This window comes from Vombatus ursinus, unplaced genomic scaffold, assembly GCF_900497805.2.
Source record: "Vombatus ursinus unplaced genomic scaffold, bare-nosed wombat genome assembly UNPS02015255.1, whole genome shotgun sequence".
Lineage (NCBI taxonomy): Eukaryota > Metazoa > Chordata > Mammalia > Diprotodontia > Vombatidae > Vombatus > Vombatus ursinus.
The window spans coordinates 40,217,648-40,241,151 of record NW_020955033.1 but is presented as its reverse complement, the minus strand read 5'-3'; the positions used below and the strand labels follow the sequence as shown (position 1 = coordinate 40,241,151).

At 37.0% G+C, this 23,504-nt stretch overlaps 1 protein-coding gene across 1 annotated transcript in view; it reads left to right on the top strand.

Moving 5' to 3' along the window:
- Nucleotides 1–23,504, top strand: part of LOC114031898 (protein spire homolog 1-like) — a 137,079-nt gene that overhangs the window by 69,683 nt on the left and 43,892 nt on the right. Inside the window, exons 5-6 of the mRNA XM_027847094.1 lie at nucleotides 13,820–13,906; nucleotides 18,051–18,180. Of these exons, the coding sequence (XP_027702895.1) occupies nucleotides 13,820–13,906; nucleotides 18,051–18,180 (217 nt within the window). The remainder of the gene's footprint in view (nucleotides 1–13,819; nucleotides 13,907–18,050; nucleotides 18,181–23,504) is intronic.

The following is a 23,504-nucleotide window of genomic DNA, read 5'->3' as shown; positions in this document are numbered from 1 at the left end:
GAGATGTCTAGGTTGATGTCCAGCAAGCAGTTGGAGATAAGGAACTGTAGTTAGGAGAGAGATGAGGACTGGATTCATCTATTTAGAATTGAATCCATAAGAACTGGTAAGATTACCAAGAGAAAGAGTGTGGAGAGAATAGAGGAGAGTGCCCCAAATAGAGCAAAGGAGTCAGAACATGAAAGATAATCCTGCAAAAGATTGGTCTGACGGACAAGAGAACCATGACAAAGCAGTGAGTGTTATGAAAACTCTGGGAAAAAAAAAACATCCAGAAGAGAGTGGTCAATAGTGTCAAATGCTGCATAGAACTAAGGGCTGAGAAGAGGCCTTTGAATTTAGTGAAGAGGTCATTGTTGATATTGAAGAGAGTGATTTCAGTTTGACTGTGTGGACCCATGGCCTGTTTTCAAAGGGCTTAGAAAGTGAGTGGGAGGTGAGAAAGTGGAGGCACTGGATAATGGAAGAGGTTTTTTGTTTTGTTTTGTTTTTCTAGGAGTTTGGTGATTGAAATAGAGAATAGTTATAGGACTTTGGCTTCAGGGGATGAAAGGGGTCCAGTGAAGATGTTGTTAAGGATGGGGGCATGGGAGGAGCCAATGGATAAGGATTGGTTGAAAATTAGGGAAAGAGTTTTATTTAACATTCATTATGTCTTCCTTCTTAAAAAACTATAATGTGAAAAATGCTTGAAAATTTATATTTGGCCCAATTTAAAATAATACCTTATTTCTTTGATGTAATAGGGTTCCTAAGAAATAGTCATCTACTCTATGTTACACAATGACTAGGAACTTCTCTATGCTACATAATAACTAGGATGTTTGAAAGATCTTATTGTATCCAAAGCTTTGGTCGTCTTTTGTTGATTCCTACCTTTCAATGTTCTCTGTTACAGTAGAGAATGGGCAGCTAGGTGGCGCAGTGGATAGAGCGCTGGGCCTGGAGTCAGGAAGACCTGAGTTTAGATCCGGCCTCAGACATTTACTAGCTGTTTGACCGTGATCAAGTCACTTTACCCTGTGTGCCTCAGTTTTCTCATCTGTAAAATGAGCTGGAGAAGGAAATGGCAAAGTACTGCAGTATCTTTGCCAAGAAAGCCCTTAAAGGGGTAAAATGAAGAGTTGAACACGACTGAAACGAGTGAACGACAACAACAAAACAGTAGAGAATGTTTTTATGTTCTCTTCTGATGGACATGGACAACTACTCTTTCTTAAGACGAATGTGCTTGCTCTGTTGAAAAAAATTATGTTGTCCCAAAAGAAGGAAGAGTGTAGGAATATTTGGGTATACATTAGGATTGAGCTAGCTGGCAGTTAGCAGCAGTGTTTTCCCTGTCTGCTAGATGTCTCCTGTAAATAATCAACCAAGGAAAAGGTGCATCTAGTTAGTACATAACAAATTGTTCGCAGTTAGAGAGACAAAGATCTGCATTCAAGTGCTGCCTCCAATACTTTCTAGCTATATAACCCTGGACAGTCTACTTAACCTTTCTGTGCCTCAGTTTCTTTTCACTAAAATAAGATAGTTTGGCTTGATGGCTTCTAAAATCCCTTCCATTTCTAAATCTGTGATCCTTTCTGGTGGCCTTTCTAGTGAAGAGGAAACTTAGTCCCAACACTTCCATATTCATAGTGTTGTATGTCTTGTATAAAACAAAGGAAACTTTGCAGCCTTTGAGATAATTAAAATCAATAAACCAAATATTTCAATACCTATCCAAAAATAACCAGCCAAGTCTGAGGATGGCATCCCCACACCACAAAGTCAGTGCTCTAAAGTGTGGGAAGACACAAGAAACATTCTTTTGTGACTGTTTCTGTCCTGGAAATAACATGATTGAAGGTAATAATATTTTAAAGTATCATAAAACTCCAGTCTTGAGACCTACTCTACATGAAGTCTATGGTAAATTTAACTGAGTAATGAAACAGTCAGTCACTGTTATAAGCATTTATTAAGTCCTCACTGAACCTAGACACAATGTTAAATTCTGTGAATACAAAGACGACAGTAAAAGTGCCTGTCCTCAAGGAGTTTACGTTCTGTGGAGGGAAAAGACACTTAGGCCTCTATATGCAAAATAGCTACAAAGTAAATACAATGTAATCTGTAGGAAGATAAGTACAAGTCCCTGAGGGGATCAGGAAAGTCATCAAGCATTTATAAAGCACTTATGTGCCAAGCACTGTGCAAAACACGGGATACTAATAAGGACAAAAACAGCCCTTCCTTTCTAGGAGCTCACTGTAATAGATGAGGTAACATGTAAATAATTATGTACAAACAAGATGTGTATATGTGTGGGTATATATGTATACACCCTCACACACATGATAGAGAGCGCTCATGCATATACACACATACAAACATACATACATACATACATATACAGCAAATTGGAGATAATCTGAGAAAGGAAAGCACTAACAGAGACAGAGACTAAGAAAGACCTCTTGCAAAGAAACATTTGAGTGGAATCTTGAAGGAAGCCAGAAAACCAAGATGAGGAGGGAGAGAATTCCAAGACCTCTAGGGAAAATGTGTGTGGAGCTATGAGATGAGTGGCTTATGTGAATTATATCAAGAAGGCCAGTGTCACTCAATCATAGCCTGCCTGGAGGGGAGGGGAATAAGGAAAAGTGGGAAGGGGCCAGGTTATGAAGGGCTCTAAAAGCAAACAGAAAATTTTATATTTACTCCTAGAGGTAATAGGGAGGCACTAGAATTTATTGAATGGAGTTTGGGCTAGGGAGAGAAGGTGGGGAGTGACGCACAAACAGACCAGCACCTTAGGAAGATTACTTTGGTAGCTGAATGTAGGATGGACTAGAATGGGGGGAGACTTGAGGAAGGAGGACCAAACAGCAGATATTGCAGTAGTCTGGATATGAGGTAATGAAAGATTGTAGCAAATGGAAGTGTGAATAGAGAAGGGGATGTATGCCGGGATGTTAGGAAGGTAGGATTGGTAACTGAAATGGGGGAGGTGGGGCGGATGAGAGAGAGTGAAAAATCAAGGACTACACTTGGGTTGAGAGCCTGGGAGACTGGGAGAAAGGTGATAACCATCAAAAGTACTAGGAATGTTGGGAAGAAGGGAGTGTTTGAGGAAAAAGACAATGAGATCTGTTTTAAATATGTGGAGTTCAAGGTGTCTATTAAGACATCCAGTCTGAGATGTTCAAAGGCATCTATTGGTGAAACAAGATCAAAAGTCAGGAAAGAGGTTAAGGCTAGATAAATAGATCTGGGAAGCACATGCTTCTCAGTCAGTTCGTCAGTAAACATTCAATTAGTCAATAAACTTTGATTTATTAAATGTCTGTTATGTGGGGGAGGGGACAGGGAGGAAAGGGAATCTTTTCCCCATTTGTAGAAAGGTATAGCATTACAAACTAAAGAAAGACTAAATCTGCAATTGAAGTGTAATCTGTTTGATGTACATTTCCAAATTATGATGGAAGTATGATTTACATGTTTACATTTATATGCTGAAATATCCTAGTGGGCTTTTTGGAGGGTACAGCTCCCAAGGCTTATTTAAAGACTTTAAAATCTGCATACAAACAGCAATCAGACCCCTCTATTACTCTCCCTTCCCTGGAGAGTAAAAGATTTTATTGCTTTAATATAGGGGAAGAATGAGATTTCACTGACCAGAGAACTCCCTGAAGCTTTTAACCCAGTCACTCCACTGAAACTATAGTCAATTGCCAGCTTCTTGTTTCTCTCTTTCTCCTTTTTTTCTGCATCTCTACTGTTGAGAAACTTGGGTAACCAAATAGTTATGCTTCATTAACTCTGCCTAACTAATATAACTGCATCTACAAGTCCTCAAAGCAAGAGTCAAGACATCTTTACCAAATTCACTCTATTCCACCACTTAATTTGGACATAAATTGAATCTAGAGGTCATAGACTCATATCCCAAATTTTACTTACTAAAACCAAAAAAACTCTTAAGACTTGAGCAGGTTTAAATGATATTGGACTCCAGTGTTAAAATCAGTGTCAGAAATCAAGAATACTTTTGACTTGCTCAAAAATAGAAGGACCCCAGGGTATGGGATAAAATCTCCATTATTACTTTGGTTTATTGACTTTTTATGACCATGAATGATTAGACAGACAATATAAAAAGCTTCCATATTTCTATTTATATGTACATTAAAAAGAACATAAACATCAATCTATGTATTTAAGCAGTGCTAATTTAACGATCATATATAATCTTGGTAATTTTTAAAATGTTGTTCTCATAACTGAAATATTTTGTCTGAGGCTTTGGATTTGACATTGCACTTAAATCTTATAAAGTATGGCATGTGCCAAAGCACGGATGTATTGGTGCCTTTCCAAAGTAAAACCTTAATTAGTAAATGTGGCTTAAGTAGAATCAAGTCAAAGAATAGAGACACATTCCAGTTAGATCCCGCCAAATGTCATGTGTCATATATCTTCTTAATTTCAAAGAATTTTGAATACATGATCTCTTGAGTAACTGTCAGACACTGGATTTATTTCTGTAAATCTTGATTAACTTTCATTTGATAATAGTACATTTTAAAGGTTTTGTCAGAGTCTTAAAACTTAAGAGGCAAAATAAATGGATGCCAAATATTTACAAAAATAGAATATTTTTAATGTAAGGACTGGGAATTTAATCATATCATTTGAAATTCACAAGTCCTATTTTATGTTATTTCTTTAAATACTTTAAAAACTCTTTGTAAATTGAAAAAAACTTCATTCGAAACTATCATTCACTATTTTTATTTAATAAAACCTTGTACTTAGACTAAAGCAAGCTTCATCCAGAAAAGTAAATATTTTACAAATGCCTCAATTTTTGATTATTGGTTCATATATACTGTTGCTTAGATTTTCTAATATCCGATATGACTGTAGTATCCTGATTTCATAGACAAGCAATGAATATTAATGTCTGTAGCAGCCAGTCCTGAAACATTCCAATGCAAAATGTCTCAAGCTTTTGTGTGGGGGAATGGACATTCTTTTGCATTCTGCTCTATGAGATTATTGTACATTGTGCTTGTATCTTTATACTTTGAATCACATAACTACCCTCATGCTATGGAATTGATTTACACTGAACACAGATTATAAATATGAAATAATAAAAGGGGAAATTTAAATAAAAGAAATGGTGGATTCAATATCTTTTTCAGTGTTTTTTTTTTACACTTTACTTTTTTGTAGTTGATAATTTTTTTAAATAAGTCAGGTTGGAATTGTATCTTCTTCTCACTCTTATCCTTTCTTCTGACTTGTTATTAATTTTGACCTTTGCTCTCCCAGTCCATAATTTAATTCCACAGAGACAGCTGATTGTGAAATAACTGTTAATATCATTAATATGTTCTATTAAAATATAACTAGTTTTGGGGGAGTTGGTTTTTTTTGTGGTGATGTTAGGTACTCTGGGCACCACATTTTAGAAAAATTATTGCTTAGCTGGAGAGCTTTAGTGGAAGCAACCAGGATGGTGAAGAGCTTAGAAATCATACCATATCATCAATTTAAACAATTGAGGAAGTTTAGCCTGGAAAAGAAAAAACTTCAGGTGACTGTGTAACTGCTTTCAAATTTTGTAGTAGAGTCACAGAGCTGGAAGGGACCTTAGAGATCGGGTAGTTTAGGCCTGTTTTATGACTAAGGACAAAGCCACAGAGAGATTAGCATAGCAGTCATAGTCTTCATGTGAGAAGCAAATAGAAGAAGCAAAAATATTATACAATTTCAATTTTTAAAAAAAATCTATGATTTGACGTTTTCACTGAATACAAGCCTTTTCCCAAATATCTTTGAATTGCAAAGGATTTGTTTTCCCAAAATATAGCCTCTCACAAAAAAAGGTATTTCTTAGTTCCTTTCTCCCTTTACTCCATTTTCACTCCTTTTAGGAGGAGAAATACTGGGAGAAATTTAGTGATGTAAGATAAAACCAACAGTAGCATTAAAATCTACTTTAAAATAAGAAAAGCATATTCAGTTACATTGTTCTTTAAAAGCAAAAAAGTTTTGTACTATTAAGGAATTAAAATTTATTTTTAAGATACTCATTTCATCATTTTCTTACTTAATTTCTAATTTGTGGATTTTTTTAATGTTGACGATGTATTGTTAGAGTAGTACATGTATATTATATAAAATATGTGTATATTTTATGTGTGTATGCTTAAAAATTTTTTTGTTGGTGGGGATGTAGGATTTAAAAAGTTAGGGACCGGGGCAGCTAGGTAGCACAGTAGATAGAGCACCAACCCTGAAGTCAGGATGACCTGAGTTCAAATCCGGCCTCAGACCAAACACTTGACACTTACTAGCTGTGTGACCCTGGGCAAGTCACTTAACCCCAATTGCCTAAAAAAATTAAAAAAAAAAGTTAGAGACCACTGGTCTCTTCAAGAAGTGGTGAGGAACTGAACTAATATGTGCAAAGTAGAGAGAAGGGCATGGTTACAAGAAATATTATGGAGGTAGAATTGGTAAGACATGACAACTGCAGGTATTGAAAGAGAATGAAAAGTCAGGATTGCTTCAAGATTGCAAACTTGGGTGAATAGAAAGTAGTACTCAACTCAGATGGAGAAATTGGGAGGAGAGATAGGAGGAAAGATGAGTTTTGTTTTAGATATGTTGAGTTTGAAATGCCAGTGACATATTGAGGTACATTTCTTTGAACTTAAAGGTGATGAGTGCTTAAGTGAATAAAAATAATGTCCTTGTTTCTCTTCTACTCTAAATAGGCCTGTATTTTTCTGCTTGTGAATTGGTTGTGGCAACTCATGCCAGTTTTTGAGTAGTGTTAATACTTCATTCTATAAAATACAGAAATCTTTTTCAACATTTACTCCATAGTATTTCTATTTGGTGGCTATTCAAAGCAAAGACTGTTTTTATTGTCTTCCATCAATGTTAATATGTGTTTTGTTTGAAACTAAATATTTTCATAAACCATAAGAATGAATCCTATTTTTTGCACATGCCCAAATACTATGTACTATACTTTTCTGTTTGTATTTATTTTGTCCCAAGAGTTCAGCTATAAGGGTTGTACTGTGGTATATGTAGTGTGAAGAAAAAATAACGTATTTGCTGTCAGAAGATCTATGTTGAATTCTGCTATTACTTTGTGACCTTGAGCATTCATTCTTTAAAAATAAATTTAATGGCACTATATACTAGGCTCTATGCTAGGTCCTGGGTCTGCAAAGACAAAAACTAAACATGCCTGTTTTTAAGGAACTTGCATTCTATGGGGAATGGGAATGGACTGAAGACAGAGAAATATAAACTATATAGAAAGTAAATATAAGGTAATTTTAGGGGGTAGGGGAGTCTCAATTGGAGGGAGGGGAAATCAGGGCTTCTTGTACAGGACGTGGTTCTTGAACTAAGCCTGAGGAAAAAGCTGTTCTTTGAGACAGAGATGAGGAAAGATTCTGGGCATGAAGAGTAACTTTTACAAAGATGGGAGATGGAATGTTGTGTTCAGAGAATATCAAATAGGCAAATTTGGCTGAAATGTTGAGTGTGTGGAGGAGGGCAATGTGGAATAAACTTGGGAAGACAGGATGGAGCCATGTTGTGAAAAGCTTCAAATGTCAAACAGAGAAATGTGTTTTTATCCTGGAGGCAATTGGGAGCCCCTGGAGCTTGAGCTAGAAAGCCGTATGATATGATCAATTAATAAACATTTATTAAGTGCCTCCTGTGTTCCAAGCAATGTGTTAAGCACTCGGGATGAAAAAAGAGACAAAAGATAGTCCCTGCCCTGAAGGAGCTCACAGTCTAATGGAGGAGACAGTGAGTATATAAAGGATATATACTAGTTATATAAAGGATAAATAGGAAATAAGAAAAGGAAGGCATTAGAATTAAGAGGGGCTGAGGACAGTCTTTTTAGTCGAGACTTAAAGGAAGCCAGAGAAGGCAGGAGGCATCTGTGAGGGTGTAGAGTATTCCAGGCATGTCATAAAATCAGATAAAATTCCCAGAGCTGCAAGATGGAGTGGGTCGGACCTCTGATATTGTCTGAATGACATGCCTTGAAAGCTCTAAATCTTGTGATTCTATGGTGATACCTGTTTTTCTGAAAGTTTGTTGTTATACAACTAGGTCTGAACACAGCTAGGACCTGATTATGAGGATAAATAATGAATCCCCTGAAGTGATTGCATTGTTCAAATTCCTGTGCATATTTCTATTAGGCTGGAACTAATTGCCATATTTTATATAATTCTGACTTGTAATAGTGAAAATTCATATACATGCATCTACTTCATGGGATTCCTAACTGTAGTAAGAATCCTATAATGTGGTTACATTATTCAAATTCATGTTATATATTTCAATTGAGCTAGAATCAATTATCATATTTTACATAGGTTTTTCTTCAAAACAACCACTTTAGGGAATTCATTATTCTCACTATTTAGGACCTAGCTATATTCTAATGCTCTGGGAAATTCGTTCTTCTAACCCCTACTTTCATTGACCAGCAGTAGAGTCCTCAGAGGATGGCTAGGTACACCTCCCTTATTAGCTTTTACAGAGGAATATTTAATGAAAAGGTATAGAATGGACCAAAAGTACAGTAATATCTCCCTGAACTCAGACACACTCTCCTCTCTACACACTTACTCAGTCCCTGGGAGGGTGAACTCAAACTTAAAGTTGTTGCAAAACATTGCCTGCCCCCTCAATGGGGTAAGTCCTTTTATCCCTTTAAAGAGTTCTTATCAAGTTCACTTCTGGATTTGGTATAGCGAATGGACAGATGTTGGCTGTTGGGTCAGTTCTTTGCTGTTCTAGGTCCAGCAGGTTATTGTTCTGGGCTGCCCCTACCCACCTCCTGCACTTGGCTATTGCTACTACTGGCTCTGATGAGGTCTAGAGGTTTAGGGGTGCTGTGACCCCGAGATCACGACACATGGGCCCTGCCTGAATGAATTCAACCAAAATCTTCTTTCAGCTAGAGAAAAAGTTTGTTAGAGATAAACTATACTGGCCAGACTCTTAAGGAATCTGAACATTAGTAACGGGATCTTATATACACTAAAGTAACTTTGGGTGACCAGAGGAGGGGCTGGGAAAAGGGTCTAGGTAACTTAGGGAGAATTCCAATTGGAAAGTCTGAGAGATTGAATAGGCAAGGGGAATAGATAGTGAAGGGAACTGGAAAGAAGAAGTTTGAAAGGCATCTGAATAAGATCAAAAGGTGGGGCTAGGGCTTTCAAAGGGAGATAAGGAGAGATTAGGAACCTCTTGAGACCCCAGTGGGATCAAGAAAAGTTTAAGGGCTTTCTGGGGCCCTTAGACAAATGGGAGCCAGATTCTTTTTGGGTCAAGGGATGAAGGTCTCAGGCTTGGGCCCACACCCCATCAGCTCCATTTGAAAGGGGATTTTTGATGCCTCTTTTACTTTTCAAAGCTCATAAGGTCATTATCTCATCCAATCCTTCTTGGATAGTCATTCACCTATATTCAGAAAAAAAATAAACATGAGTTAGAAGAAACAAAGGTGTTGTGCATTCACAAACATGTGGTGGCCTGGTGGGGAAATAAAGTGGGCAGCAGCGGGTCACTCCTGTGGGCAGGCCTCTGTCTTTTCTTAACCCCACCCTGGAGGTGAAAAAAGCTAGCTTTTCTTCCCCCTCACTGGAAAGCTTCAGGTTCCTTTGTTTGAGCCTTTTGTATGTGCCCCCCACTGCTGGCTCTGCAGCCAATTAAAAGGCTTTTCATTCCCTCACAGTAATGTAGCAGGAAACAATAGGAGGATACTTGCTCAACTCTGAAGTGGGAAGAGAAAGGGCCCCACTCTCATTCATTTCCAGACTCAGACTCACCAACCTCCCTGTTCTGGTACTGATGACAGACAAGGCAAGTCAAGTCATCAGAAATTTAGTAAGCGCTTACTACGTGCTAGGACTTTCACTAAGTACAGGAGATAACAAAGAAAAGCAAAAACAGCCCCTGCTCTCAAGGAGATCACAGTCTAATGTGTGAGTTAACATGCAAATATGAAGGATAACTTGAAGATGATTACACAAGGAAGGCATTAGCATTAAGGGGCATTGGGAAAGAAAGACCTCTTGCTTTCACTGAGAAATCCAGGGAAGCTAGGAAACAGAGAAGAAGAGCAAGAGAACTCCAGGTCTGGGGGACCCCCATTGAAAGTGCATATGAAGCCAAGAGATGGAGTATCTTTTGTGAGTCACATGAGGAAGAACGGTGTCACTGAATCATAGACTACATAGAAGGAAGTAAGGTGTAAGAAGACTGGAAAGGTAGGAAGGGATCAGGTAATAAAGGGCTTTAAAAGTTACACAGAAGATTTTATTTGGTCCTGGAGGTAATAGGAAGGCACTGGAGTTCATGGAACGGTGGAGTGCTCGTAGCGAAAATGATTTGGTTAGACCTGTACACTTGGTAGATTACTTTGATAGGTGAGTAAAAGATAGGCTGGAGTAAGGAGAGGCTTGTGGAGGGGAGGCCAACCAGTAGGCTTTTATAATAGTCCAGCTATGAGGTAATGAGGACTTACACCAAGTGTCAATGTGAGTAGAGAAAGGAGAAATACAGGAGTTGCTGGAAAGGTAAACTCAGCAGGACTTGGCAGCTGATTGAATATGGTGATGGGAAAGGGGATGAGAATGTAGAGTTGAGGATGATACTTGGATTGTAAGCCTGGTGACTTGGGAGAGTGGGATGCTTTCAAAAGTGATAGGGAAGTTGGGAAGAGGCAAGTGTCTAGGTGGGAAACATAATGAATTCCTTTTTGTACATATTAAGATGTATATGGGACATCCAATTTTAGGTGTCCAATGGACAGTGGGTCATGAAGCTAGGTATTGCAGTGGATAGAGCATCATGCCCAGAGTCAGGAAGACTCATCTTTCTGAGTTCAAATGTGGCCTCAGACACAATAGCTGTGTGACCTTGGGCAAGTCATGTAACCCTGTTTGCCTCAGTTTCCTTATCTGTAAAATGAGTTGGAGAAGGGAATGGCAAACTACTCCAGTATCTCTGCCAAGAAAACCCCTAATGGGGTCACATAGAGTTGGACACAACTGAAAAATGACTGAATGACATGTGAGATTGGAGGTCAGGAAGGAGGTTGGGGCTGGACAAAGAGATATGAGAATCATCTACATTGAGACAATAGAATTCTTGGGTACTGATGAGATCACCAAGTGAAATAGTATAGAGGGAGAAAGCCCAAGCAATGAACCTTGGGAGATAACTCATGTGTGAGTGTAACTTGAATGAAGATCCAGCAAAGGATATGGAAAAGGAATGGTCAGATAGGTAAAGAAGAGAATCAGGAGAAAGCAATGTCAGGAAAATCAAGAGAGAAGAATGTATTAAGGAAATAGTGTCACCGGTGTAAAAGCTGAAGAGAGGTAAAGAAGAATTTTGTGCATGCTCTAGGGACTTGTTGGCAAGTCCCTCATTACACTAATACCAATCCCAGTACTGCATTCTGTTCTGTATAGAACACTAAATTATTATGAAATTATATATATTATATATGTTATAAATTAAATATATATTGTTTTCCTCATACTTTATGCTTAGACTTTTAACAAAGTTGAAACAAATTACCTTAAATGATTTTTAAAATCTTAATACCATTTGAAAAGAAAAAAAATAAAGTTTCCCAATGACTGGAGATTTCTTTTTCTTTTATTATTATTTTTTCAATTAGCAAGCATTTTTTTACTTCCTACGTCTTCCTCCCCCCAAAATAAAACAAAACGTTGTTAATAATTAATGAGTTCAGTAAAACAAATTCCTACATTGACCCAGTAATATCACAACTTGGTCAGTACTCCAAAGAAATCAAAGAAAGATGAAGAGATCCTATATTTATAGAAATATGTATAGCAGCTCTTTGTAATGGCAAAGAACTGGAAACACTGAAAATTTTCACCATAGAATAGATGACAACTTGTCTGACTATATAGAGAGAATTCATTTTAGTCTGATTACAAACCTCAGTAACCATAATACTAGATTTTAGATCTCTCAGATCATTTCAAACTGGAAGATAATATATATAGCTCTAGCTTATGTAAGCTAATATATATTATGTGTACTGATTATAATTTACAAATTAGTCATTTCATATAACACATTAATTCTATTTGTATTTTTCAAATTTGGTGGTAATTTTTCCCTGAAATATCATGTTAATTTTTTTTCTTTTCCTAATTTTTCTGGGCTATTCATTTATTTTGAAATTGCTGCACCTAAACATATACACAGTCTGTCATTTGACTCTACCTTTTCTTCTTGCATTTTTGCAATTTATTTATGTGGGCTTTAATTCCATTCTCCACTGTAACAAGTTAATTATTAGTTAATTCTGTTTATTATTTTTATTATAATCTCTATATTGATCATTTTCTTTTTTATTCCCTCTTCATCATTTTTAGTATCTCTTAATTCTTCCTTTAATTTCACTTAAAATTTTTACTTTCTTTAAGCTCTTCATTTGTCTCAAAAAAAAAACCAAACTTTTTTGCCAAGGTTAATTTTTGTTTAATTTCTTTAAATGTGTCATCTATTGGTTTTATGACATCTTTTGGTATATCTTACATTGCTTTTTATATTTAAGTCAGTTCTCTTGCTTTGTAGAATTTTGTTGTATTCTTGGCTTTGCTTATTTCCTTTTTGTTTTTTTTTAGTGCTTGCATGTGTGTGTGCGTGTGTGCCCTCTGTGTGCACATATATGTGACATTTTCCTTTTCTTTGGTATTTTTAATATTTTTTTTTAACTAGAAAGCCCAAGTTCTCTTTTTCCTTTAGAAATCATATCAAAGTTCATTAAGTCTTGCTATCTTCTCATGAATCTACATTTTCAGAGACCATGTTATACAGTGGAAAGAGTACTGTAATCCAAGTCAGGAGATTTGACTTGTGCTTTATTCCTGGTTCTCCCTCACTAGGGTAATCATAGGCAAATCACTTTTACATGTTATCTATAAAATGAGGATAGTTCTATTGCTTCCCTTAGAGTGCTGTTGTCAGGAAACACTACATAAATATAAATTATCATTCCTGTTGCTTCAGCAAGGAATTCCTGACTTGTCATTGCTTTTCTTTATAGTTCAAATTTTTTTTCGACGTGATCTGTTCTTCACATATGAAAATAATGTTACTGAGAATTAGTAGAGCATTGATTTTTTCCCACTCGTTATAGTGGATTTCTTTAAATGATACACACAATTTAATTTGCCTTTGTGACCAATGGTATATATTTGAGAGATAGTTGGGGTCAAGGATTTGTCCTGTACACACCAACAAAGTAAAACTAATTCATTTATATTTAGCTTTGCTCCCACAGCTTTGTCAGTGAAGCTGCTGTGCAGTAAGCATCCAACTATAAGACAATGTTATTTTTGCCCTACATTTATCCTGCTTCCAATTCTTTGTGGAATTAATATGATAATTCAGTAGTGTGTTAGAATGTGTATGTCTGACAAAACTTTCCAAATGATAGGACTAGGATTAATTCCAAAGCTTGTTCCCTTTTAAATAGTCCTCTCTGGAATCAGCCATTAGAGAAACTAAAATTTTTAGTTATCAACATAAAATGAATATTTATAATTTGTTCATTTGTGAAGAAAGATTGTACTTGAGTATGGTGTTTTTCTCCTATAACCTATATGTAGATTGCAGTTAGATTCAGAACTCTTTAATGATTGGCCTGTAGTCACATGCTTAGAATGTACTAACTGCTAAACATAGATAAAACAGAATTTTCTTCTCTCTCTTCTTTTAGGTGAATGGTGATATTCCTCCTCGGTTAAAAAAAAGTGCTCACGAAATCATCCTGGACTTCATTCGATCACGACCTCCTTTGAATCCAGTATGTGTTTTGATATGATTTTTACTAGGAGTAGTTGAATGGAGGTAGTGTAATGAAATTTCCTCTAGAGTCTCATCTCTGGAATTCATTTGGTCTGTATGATTAAGCATTAAGCTTCATTGGCCAAAATCACTAATAGAAAATGGCTCCATAAACAAAAATGTATGTTTTATTTATATAATTAGGACTTAGAGGCTAATAATCTAAGCTGTACTAGAATTATACTTGCTAGCAGGATTTTACTGAGCCAGTCTCTAACCTGAGGATGATGAAATAGCAGGCCAGAGACAAAGTGCCAATAATCAGATAGCTATTTAATTAATTAGTTTCATTATGAGGAACAGATTTGAAAAGCAGGAATTCTCCTGATCAGAATTCCACCTCACTGAAGTGAAGATAGAAATTTTATACATAAATCACGATGGGAAGGGGGGTGGTAAAAGGTGGATTAGAAACAATCCTTCCCAGGGCTTTGAGTGGTTTCCCATGACAAACCCACAAGTGGAAGACAATACAACAATTCTGGAGTCCAGTCTTTGGGAGTGGTGACTTGGTGGGTCACAGGACCAGAGTTCTGTGACAGGAACAGGTTCTGCAGTCTTTGACTCACTTCGTTTAAGGTACACAGGCACAAGAATGCCAGTGATTGTGAGCATTGTCAAAGGTTTGATTGATTATTTCAAGCTGCATTGTTGATTCTGAATCACAAACTAGAAAAGGCAATTGTTGAGAAATCTGATCTATTAGTATATTCATTACACATATCATATCGATTAATATGAAAAAATCATAATTCCCTTCACATATTCTAAAACATCCCTAACAAAGTTTTATCCAACTGTAGTGTGGAAACTAACAGAGGGATGGAATCCATTATTTCCAGAGGCTGCTTATTCTACTTTTAGGCAGCTTGAGTTTTTAGGAAATCTTTTCTTATATGAGGTTGAAATCTACTTCACTACAACTTTTACCTTTGTTACTAATGCCATAAAATTGTTTTTTTTAACCCAAGTATAGAACATAATTTTTTTAATACATTAAGTGTTATTTTATTAGATTTGACCCAATGTTCTAGCCTCTCAAGATCTTTTTAAAACCTGACTCCAAAATGTTAGCTATTTCTCATATATATTTGACAAGTAGCCTATCTTCTCTGGTGGATTGCCTCCTCAATCATTTCCTTCCTCTCCAGTTTTCAGCCTCTGACTATCTACTGGTTCTTTCCCCTGGTGCCATCAAACATGCCCATGTCTCCCTTATCCTTAAAAAAACAAAAACAAAAACAACTCTCACTATACCCTACCATGCCTGCCAGCTATTATTATATATCTCCCCTATCCTTTTCAGCTAAAATCCCTAAATAAGCCATCTACACTGCTTCCTTCACTTCCTTTCTTTCATTCCTTTTAAGTCTTCTGCAGTCTGACTTTCTACCTTATCACTTAGCTTTCCCTCCGAAGTCACCAATGAGCTCTTAATTGCTTAACTAATACCTTCTTCATGATCCTTATCCTTGAACTAGGTGGTATTTGGCACTGCTAACTACCTGCTCCAGGATGTTCTGTCCTCTAACCACTCCTTCTCAGTCCTTTTTTGCTGCATCTTTTTCCAGGTCTCATGCACTAATTACAGTTGTCGTCTAAACCTCTGTCTTTTCTCTACTCTTTTCTCTCTATATACTCTTTTTTTCCCTTCAAGTTATGATACCCTCCCACCCCCATTCCCCACTAGAAACACAATAGTATGTCTTTTCGGTTACTTTAGGTTAATTTTTTTTTTAAGGCTCACTTCCCCTCACCCCTGATCTCCTCCTTCTCCCTGGTGTTTGCCATCCCTTTTCTTTTGAAGTTTTACTTATTAGTTCCCTTTTCTTTCCTGCTTTTATCTGGCTATTTAGTTCTTCCCTTCCTTTTTTCTCCCCTCTCAGTCACGTAAGATCTCCCTTACTTTCCTTCCCTTCAGCTTCTCCTTTTTATTATTAGTTTTTAAAATTCCACTTTTGTGCCCTTTTCCAGAGAGGATTTCTCTCCCTCACTCTTTTTATTATCTAGTCTCCCTTTCTAGACTGGTTACATTCACTAGTTCGTGGACCCTTTACTTCTCTAGTTCCTTTCTGTTCTCTGCGTTCCTCACGGAGTCAGAATTTCTGATGTACTCGTTCTGAGCCCTCCTTTTTAGTCAGTTTATTCCGTTGTCTTGTTAGCTTGCCCTCTAACCCCATTTTCCATTGTGCCTCACTCCCACAAAAATACTCGTTCATACAGGTGATAAAGAGGTCACTGCCCAATGCTCTGCTTCCCACCCTGAGTTAGAATCCTCGGTTTCCCTTTGAGAATCAGCTCAAGCGGCACTTCCTCTGGGAAGCCTTTCCTGGTTCTCCTGGTTACTAGTGCCATCTCCTCTAAGGACTAAGTTACTTTCCATCTCCTCTCTAGTTGTCATGTATATTTTTGTATGTCCTAATTTCTCCCCCATTAGAATGGTAGTACCTTGAAGATAGGAACTGTTTTTTCTTTTGTATGTTGTCTCTCCAGCCTTAACACAATGTCTGCACAAAGTAAGTGCTTAGTAAATGCTTTTGGCCTGATTGACGTGCAGACCACATGCTTTAGGAAAACAGCAAATTTTTTTATTGTTTATGTAAGCCCAATGAGAGAAAACTTTTGGTTTGCCCAAGAAGGGCTGCACTGGCCCACCAGGATGCTTCTTTGACTCTTTCTAAACCATGTCTATCCTAATAGCACCTTTGAGGCCACATCATCATTCTTTGGGACACGAGAAGCTGCTTCCTCCTAATGTTGTACGGCAGCAAAATCCTCTTTGCCCTCCATTCTTACTTATAAAGCAAGATAATAATAATAATAATTCACATTTATCATATAGCACTTTAAGGTTTGCAGTGCAGTAATGCTTACAAACTCTCTCATTTGTTCCTCACAACCACCCTGTTAGCGAGGTGCTGTTGTTGTTGTTATTATTATTATTATTATTAATAGTATTCCCCTTTAATAGATGAGGAAATTTACTTTTAGCTCTCACAGAGCTTAAATGATTTGCTGAGGGTTACGTAGTAACTGTTTGAGGTAAGGTTTGACCCAGGTCTTTCTACTTCTTAATCCAGTGCTTTAGTACTATGTCACAGTGCTTAGTCCTCCTTTGTAAATAGCTCTCTTGACAAACTGTTGGATTGCCTTAAACTTCACTATGTTGGAGTGGTTTGCCACTTTCTTTTCCAGCTCATTTTACAGATGAGGAGATGGAGGCAAGTAGGGTGAAGTGACTTGCCCAGGGTCACACAGCTAGTAAATATCTGAGGCTATATTTGATCTCGGGTCATCTTGATTTCAAGCCTAGTACTCTATCCAGTGAGCCACTTAGCTGCCCAAATAATGAATTAGAAAAGCCTAGATTATAGTTCAAGTGTTAGGGACCCTTCCACTACAAGAAGTAAAACTGAATAGTGTTCAAGGTGTGAAATACCCTTCCATATATACTTTTTGCTGTCTTCTTATTGATAGCCTCCATGCATTTCATTAAGTTTCTTTGATCAATTTTTTAACCACCCTCAACTGTTTATTCTTCCTACCTTTGAACTATTTCTCTCTAATTTCTATTTACTTTTGGTTATCTCATTTTCCCAAAAATGTTCTATTAATATACTACTCCTTCTAGTGACTATACAGTTTATCTTTAGCAAAACTAGTAATCAAAAATTAATTTTTATGAATAGATCAGTAAAAAAATTGTCATTTCACCATTGCTTTAGGGAACTTAATATTTTATCATAGCCTCCCATTTTATTAACAACTGCTACCCTGCATTCATTTTATATTATGTATATACTTTATTTATATGTGTATGTTGTTTCCCTGGTAGAATGTAAACTTTTTAAGTACAAGAATTATTTCACTTTTCTCTGTGTATCCCCAGTGCTTAGCATAGTGCAGGGCTTATGGTAGGGAATTAATAAATACTTTTTGATTGAACATAATAGCATTCCTTTTTTCAGGGTACTGAAAAATATTTCTATGAATTCATTATAATTTAACTTTACAGGACTATGTTGTGTGCATAGTGTTGTATGAAATTACTTTTAAAGCAAATTACTCACATCCATAACTGTTAGTTCTCTTTATTTTTCAAGGCCTCAGCCAGAAAGCTGAAACCAACTCCACCACGGCCACGGAGTCTCCATGAAAGAATATTGGAGGAAATCAAAGCAGAAAGAAAATTACGCCCAGTTTCACCAGAGGAGATTAGGTGTAGTAGGCTAGGTGAGTCTACTGTTCATCACATTCTTCTTTTTAAAAACCCCAGATTGCATAAAAGGCTGTCGTGCAGACACCACTCCCCCCTCAAAAGTCCAGGATAAAAAATGTACCCTGAAGTTGTTAATTCTTCCCACTTACTTTTCCCCCAAAGAGTTCACATCTGAAACAATCAAGTTATCAAGTCAATAAGTAGAAAACTTTACTTTCCCTTGACCTACATGAGAGGGAATATAGCCTTGTGGAAAGAGTGTTGGATTAGGAGGTAAAAGACATAGGTTCTGTTCTTGGCTCTCCTACTGACATGTTGTGTCACCTTGGGCAAGTCACTAAACCTCTTCAGGCTTTTTTATCCCTTATCTGTAAAGTTTAAAAAAATATAGAGAGATAGATTTATGTCTATATGTTTCCTGTCCACTTCATAGGGTCACATGAAACCCAGATGAGTTATTATTGTATGTGAAAGTGCTTTGTAGGCTGTAAAATAGTTTATAAAGGTGGTGTTGTTATGTTGTTTTTACCCAGCCTGTCATTTCGTCAGGATAGTGAGCTCCCCATGATGAAACTCTTCCAGCAGTATAGATCTGTACCATCTTCCATCTTTCAACCTGCCCATCTAGGGCACTGAGAGGTGCAGTACCTTGTTGGACATCACACAGTCAGAACGTATTAAAGACAGGACCTGACTGTCTTTCTAAACCCAAAGCCAGCTCTTTTACCCTTATGCCAGAATGCCTCTCACCATTATTAGTATGTTTTGGAAATAAAAGTCATATAGATTAAGTTCATGTTTCAGTTACCTCAGTTACTAGTTCAAGCATGTCATAATGTTAGATAAAGCAAAGCTTAAGTTGTTTCATGTCATTCAAGATCATCTAACTGTTTACAAAGCTCGAGATATATACTTACGTTCTTTCTCAATTTATGGAATTTATTGATACATATATATTTTAAAGATAGTAAGGTACATCAGTTTCTTTCATTTGTATTTTAATAGCTTAGTTAAACTGCATGGTAAGAACTTAGGGAATAAGAGAGAAAGTGCTTAATTCTTAGAATAGAAACAACGAAACAACGAGTAGAAAGAGAATCCTGTTGTATACTGGAGCTTAGGACTATTCTAAAACCTGTCTTTTTATAGCAGAGGGATGTCTTCATTCATAACAGCTAGAAAATGGAAACAATAGACATTACCTGACAGATTCTTTTTTATTAGACAAAACTGCTAAACAGACAGTTAAAAAGGAAAGTAATATTCAGAAGTGCCATTAATGACATAGAATACAAATAAATATAAGAATTTCTTCTCTAGGAACCACAAATAATGCCCTCAGTCTGCTTTTCTCACTCTTCTAGTGAACCAGTGAGGGGAAAAGGGAACCAGATATGTTACAGTGGAAAAATTAGGAAATGAAAAGTCTGGAGACCTTGACTCTTGCCTCAGCTTTCCATTGATGCACATTATTATCTTCTACAAATCACTTAGACTTTCCAGGTCTCAGGTTCCTTCACAGTCAACTGGGCAAATGTGGTACTAACATTCTTATTAGAGTACTTCCTCACCGTGGCAGCTATCATCCCTACACCTTTCATCGTGGCCCTTGGTCAACTTTTGCGGCATAACTTACCCCCAAGCCACCAACTCCAAGGTCTAGTCACTATGATACTACAAGGGTCCACCTTTGCCAACAACCCCTTTTTTGGAAATAGGACTATCCTCTGTACTCCTCCTCTGCGGACCTCCTTCCTTGTGCTAATTTCTGCCATTTAGTTATTTCTCCCCTGTCCGTACTTGTGGAATTGATTTTTTTTTCCATTCCAAGAATAAGGCTTTACATTAATGCCTCTTAAATTTCATGTTATTAGATTCATCCCATTGCTCTAACCTCTCAGGATCTCTTTGGAGCTTCACTCTGCCATCCAGTAGGTTAGCTCCAAGCTTCATGTCATCTGCAAATTTTGTAAGCATGCTTTCTGTGCTTTTGTCCAAATCATTGATAAGAATATTAAACAGCAAAACATATATTGTTAGGGCACCCCACTAAATTCCTTGTTACAGGCTGACATTGACATGACTACTCTTTGGTTCCAGCCCTTCCTTTTCTGTTGATATATATACATGTATCAGTATCTGTATGTATATATGTATATATATGTATATTACCCTCCTCTATGTACTCTGTTATTCAGCCATACTGGCCTCCTTGCCATTCTTCACACATAACATTCCATCTCCCATCTTTGTGCTTTTTGTACTATCTTTTTCTCATTCCTGGAATATTCTTCCTCCTCAAATACCATTTTCTTACCAGCTATTCAAGTCCCAGATTTTTCATTCTCTTGTGAATCTCTTTTCTTATGTGGACAGCAGTAATGAAAATACCACGTGGGCTCCTAAATTCATCAGTTTTGTGAATGAAAAAGACAAATTATCCAAATAATAGCTCATGCCTGTCCAATAGCTCTATCAAATTGTTCTTCTATGTGTATATCTTGGACATTTTCTGAAAATACATAATCAACTGGACCTAAAATTCAATTTGGAGGAGATTCAACTTGATTGTATTTCAGAAATTATATACTGCTCTCAGTGATTCCAAACTTATAGATACCCTTTTTTTCAGAAAGTAATAAACTGTAATATGGTGATGAAATGGCAATTAGGATACTGAAGGGACTGGAGACCTTGCCATACTAGGATCCATTGAAGGAACTAGGTCTTTGTAGCCTTGAAAAATAGGTTCTGAGGAATGGTACATAATGGCTGAGGATGTCATCTAGAACAGGAATAATAAGCTCAGTCCATAGTGTCCCCAAGATACTAAAAGAGGAATAAAGGTGTCTAATGCTTTGGGTTGAGCCTCTCTTGAGGATTTATGGGAAAACATAGACAACAGTGGCTCAGAACACAACAACAGAGGGTAGTAATCAGTTTCAGGGAGAAGTAGGGGCGTGCCAAAACTGATGAAAGGAAGGCATTTTTTCCAGAGCAAACATTTCAACCTTTTGTTAAAATATATCCAGAGAGGCAGCTGGGTGGCGCAGTGGATAGAGCACCAGCCTTGGAGTCAGGAGGACTGGAGTTCACATTTAGCCTCAGACACTTGACACTAGCTGTGTGACCCTGGGCAAGTAACTTAACCCTGATTGCCTCAACCAAAAAAAAAAACAAAACACAACAAACCCCACATCCAGGACTGTAATACTAACCTCTGAATATGGTGCCTATGCAATTCTTTTATTCTGAATGGTTTCTTTTGAAAGTCTCTTCAGTTTTTTTCATGTTTGTTCTTCTGTTTTCATCTTTAAATACCCTTGAGGTAACTTGCTCGGTTGGATCTCTCACTAAGCTTTCTTAAAACTGCTTTTTCCCTCCTTTTGCTACTTCCTACTTTATATGGAAATCCTAGGATCTTTGTTTATCATTCTCTTGTAAGATTTTACAAGCAAGTTTATATTCTAAACCCATTTTGCCTTTGACTCTCATACCTCTTTGCTTGACAAGAAAGTCAAATGTTTGCTAACTAAGGCACCTTTAGGGCTTTTTTGGCCTCCCCATATAACAATTCGTTCACATTTATTGAATTTCTGTATGAAATTACTGTAGTCAGTGTCTATGGTCATCCATTAATATTCCATTTTTGTCATCAGTAATTTATTTAAATAGGTCAAGATAGAGTTGTTTTAATTGTATGCCATATTTTTTCTTTCTTTTTTTTTGTTTTAGTTTTGTACTAGACAGCCAAAGAAGGAATAACTCACATCATTAAAAAGTAATTTCCTTTCTGTTAAAAAATATAATCAGTTTCATGTTTTGCAGTATTATTAGGTACCTATCATCTTCTTATGACAAAACCTGATTTTTTTTTTCTCAAAGAAAGTATTTATGATAACAGTTGTGAGGTTTTTGTGTAGTCTGCAAGTCTTGGGCCTCTATTATTCCTTATTACTGATTTTTTGCAGCATGCTGCCTTTTAAGAAACAAAGTTTCTTAAAGTTCTCCTTTTGTGTTGCATTCTGATCTCTATTCTTATTGGAATCTGTAGGAAAAGAATATAAGGTATTGAGAAAGATTAAGAATTACTTTGGAAATAACAGACTTTCTATCCATAATTCAGCCAGGCTTTTTGGAAGCAATGGAATTTTAAGATGAGTTTTGAATTGGGGAATGAGGAGGATTTTTTTTTTCCTTGCTGGTAATTAGGTTTTTCTTGGTGGCCAAATGAAAAAAGTTCATTTAGCAACATCAAAAAGGATAGGGGTGGGTGGAGTCAAGATGGTGGAGAAAAGCCAGGAAGTTGCCTGAGATCTCCCCAGTTTCCCTTGGAAACAATGTTAAATCAAGTGTCTAAATGGATTCTGGAGCCACAAAACCTCCAAAAAGATGGAGTGAAACAATTTTTCAGTTTAAGATAACTTAGAAGGACTTCAGGAAAGGTCTGTCTCACTTGGATAGAAGGGGAGCACAGCCCAGCACAGTGTCCCAGCAAGCCAGCAGGATGTTCTTAACCACAGCACAGATCAGCAGCCAAGGCCCTTTGGTTCTGGCTCAGCAGGCCAGCTGTGAGACCTCTAGCCCTAGTGCAGATGGCAAACTGCTCCAGAACCCAGGCACAACAGGTTCAAGTAGGCCGGGCCACCCCAGTGCAGTGGGCAAGCCTCCAGCACCTGAGGCCCCCGTGCAGAAAGCCAGTGACCAGGCCACTGGTGCCCAGCACAAGAACCTTGGGACAGTGCCCCGTGTGCCCCAGGAGCAGAGCTCAACTTTAAAAGTGATGAAACAGACATTAAAAATTGGCAAAAAACAGAAAAGAGCCTTGACCATGGGAAGCTACAGTGACATGGTGACAAGGAAGATCAAACTCAGAAGAGGACAGCAATGTCAGAATACCTACATAGGAAGCCTTAAAGGGGAATATAAATTGATATCAGCAAAAGCAAAAATAGATCTAATTAAAAGAGATAAGGAAGGAAACTACATCTTGCTAAAAGGTACCATAGACAATTAAGTAATATCAATACTAAACATATATGCACCAAGTGTATAGGATCCAAATTCTTAGAGAAGTTAAGTGAGTTACAGGAAGAAACAGACAACAAAACTCGTATTAGTGGAGGACCTCAACCTCTCTCTCAGAACTAGATAAATCTAACCACAAAATAAATAAGAAAGAATTTAAGGAGTTGAATAGAATTTTAGAAAAGTTAGATATGGTGGACCTCTGGAGAAAATTGAATGGGAGATAGAAAGGAATATACTTTTTTCTCATCCGGACATAGTACCTACACAGAAACTGACTATGTAAATGATCATTCAAATGCAGAAATAT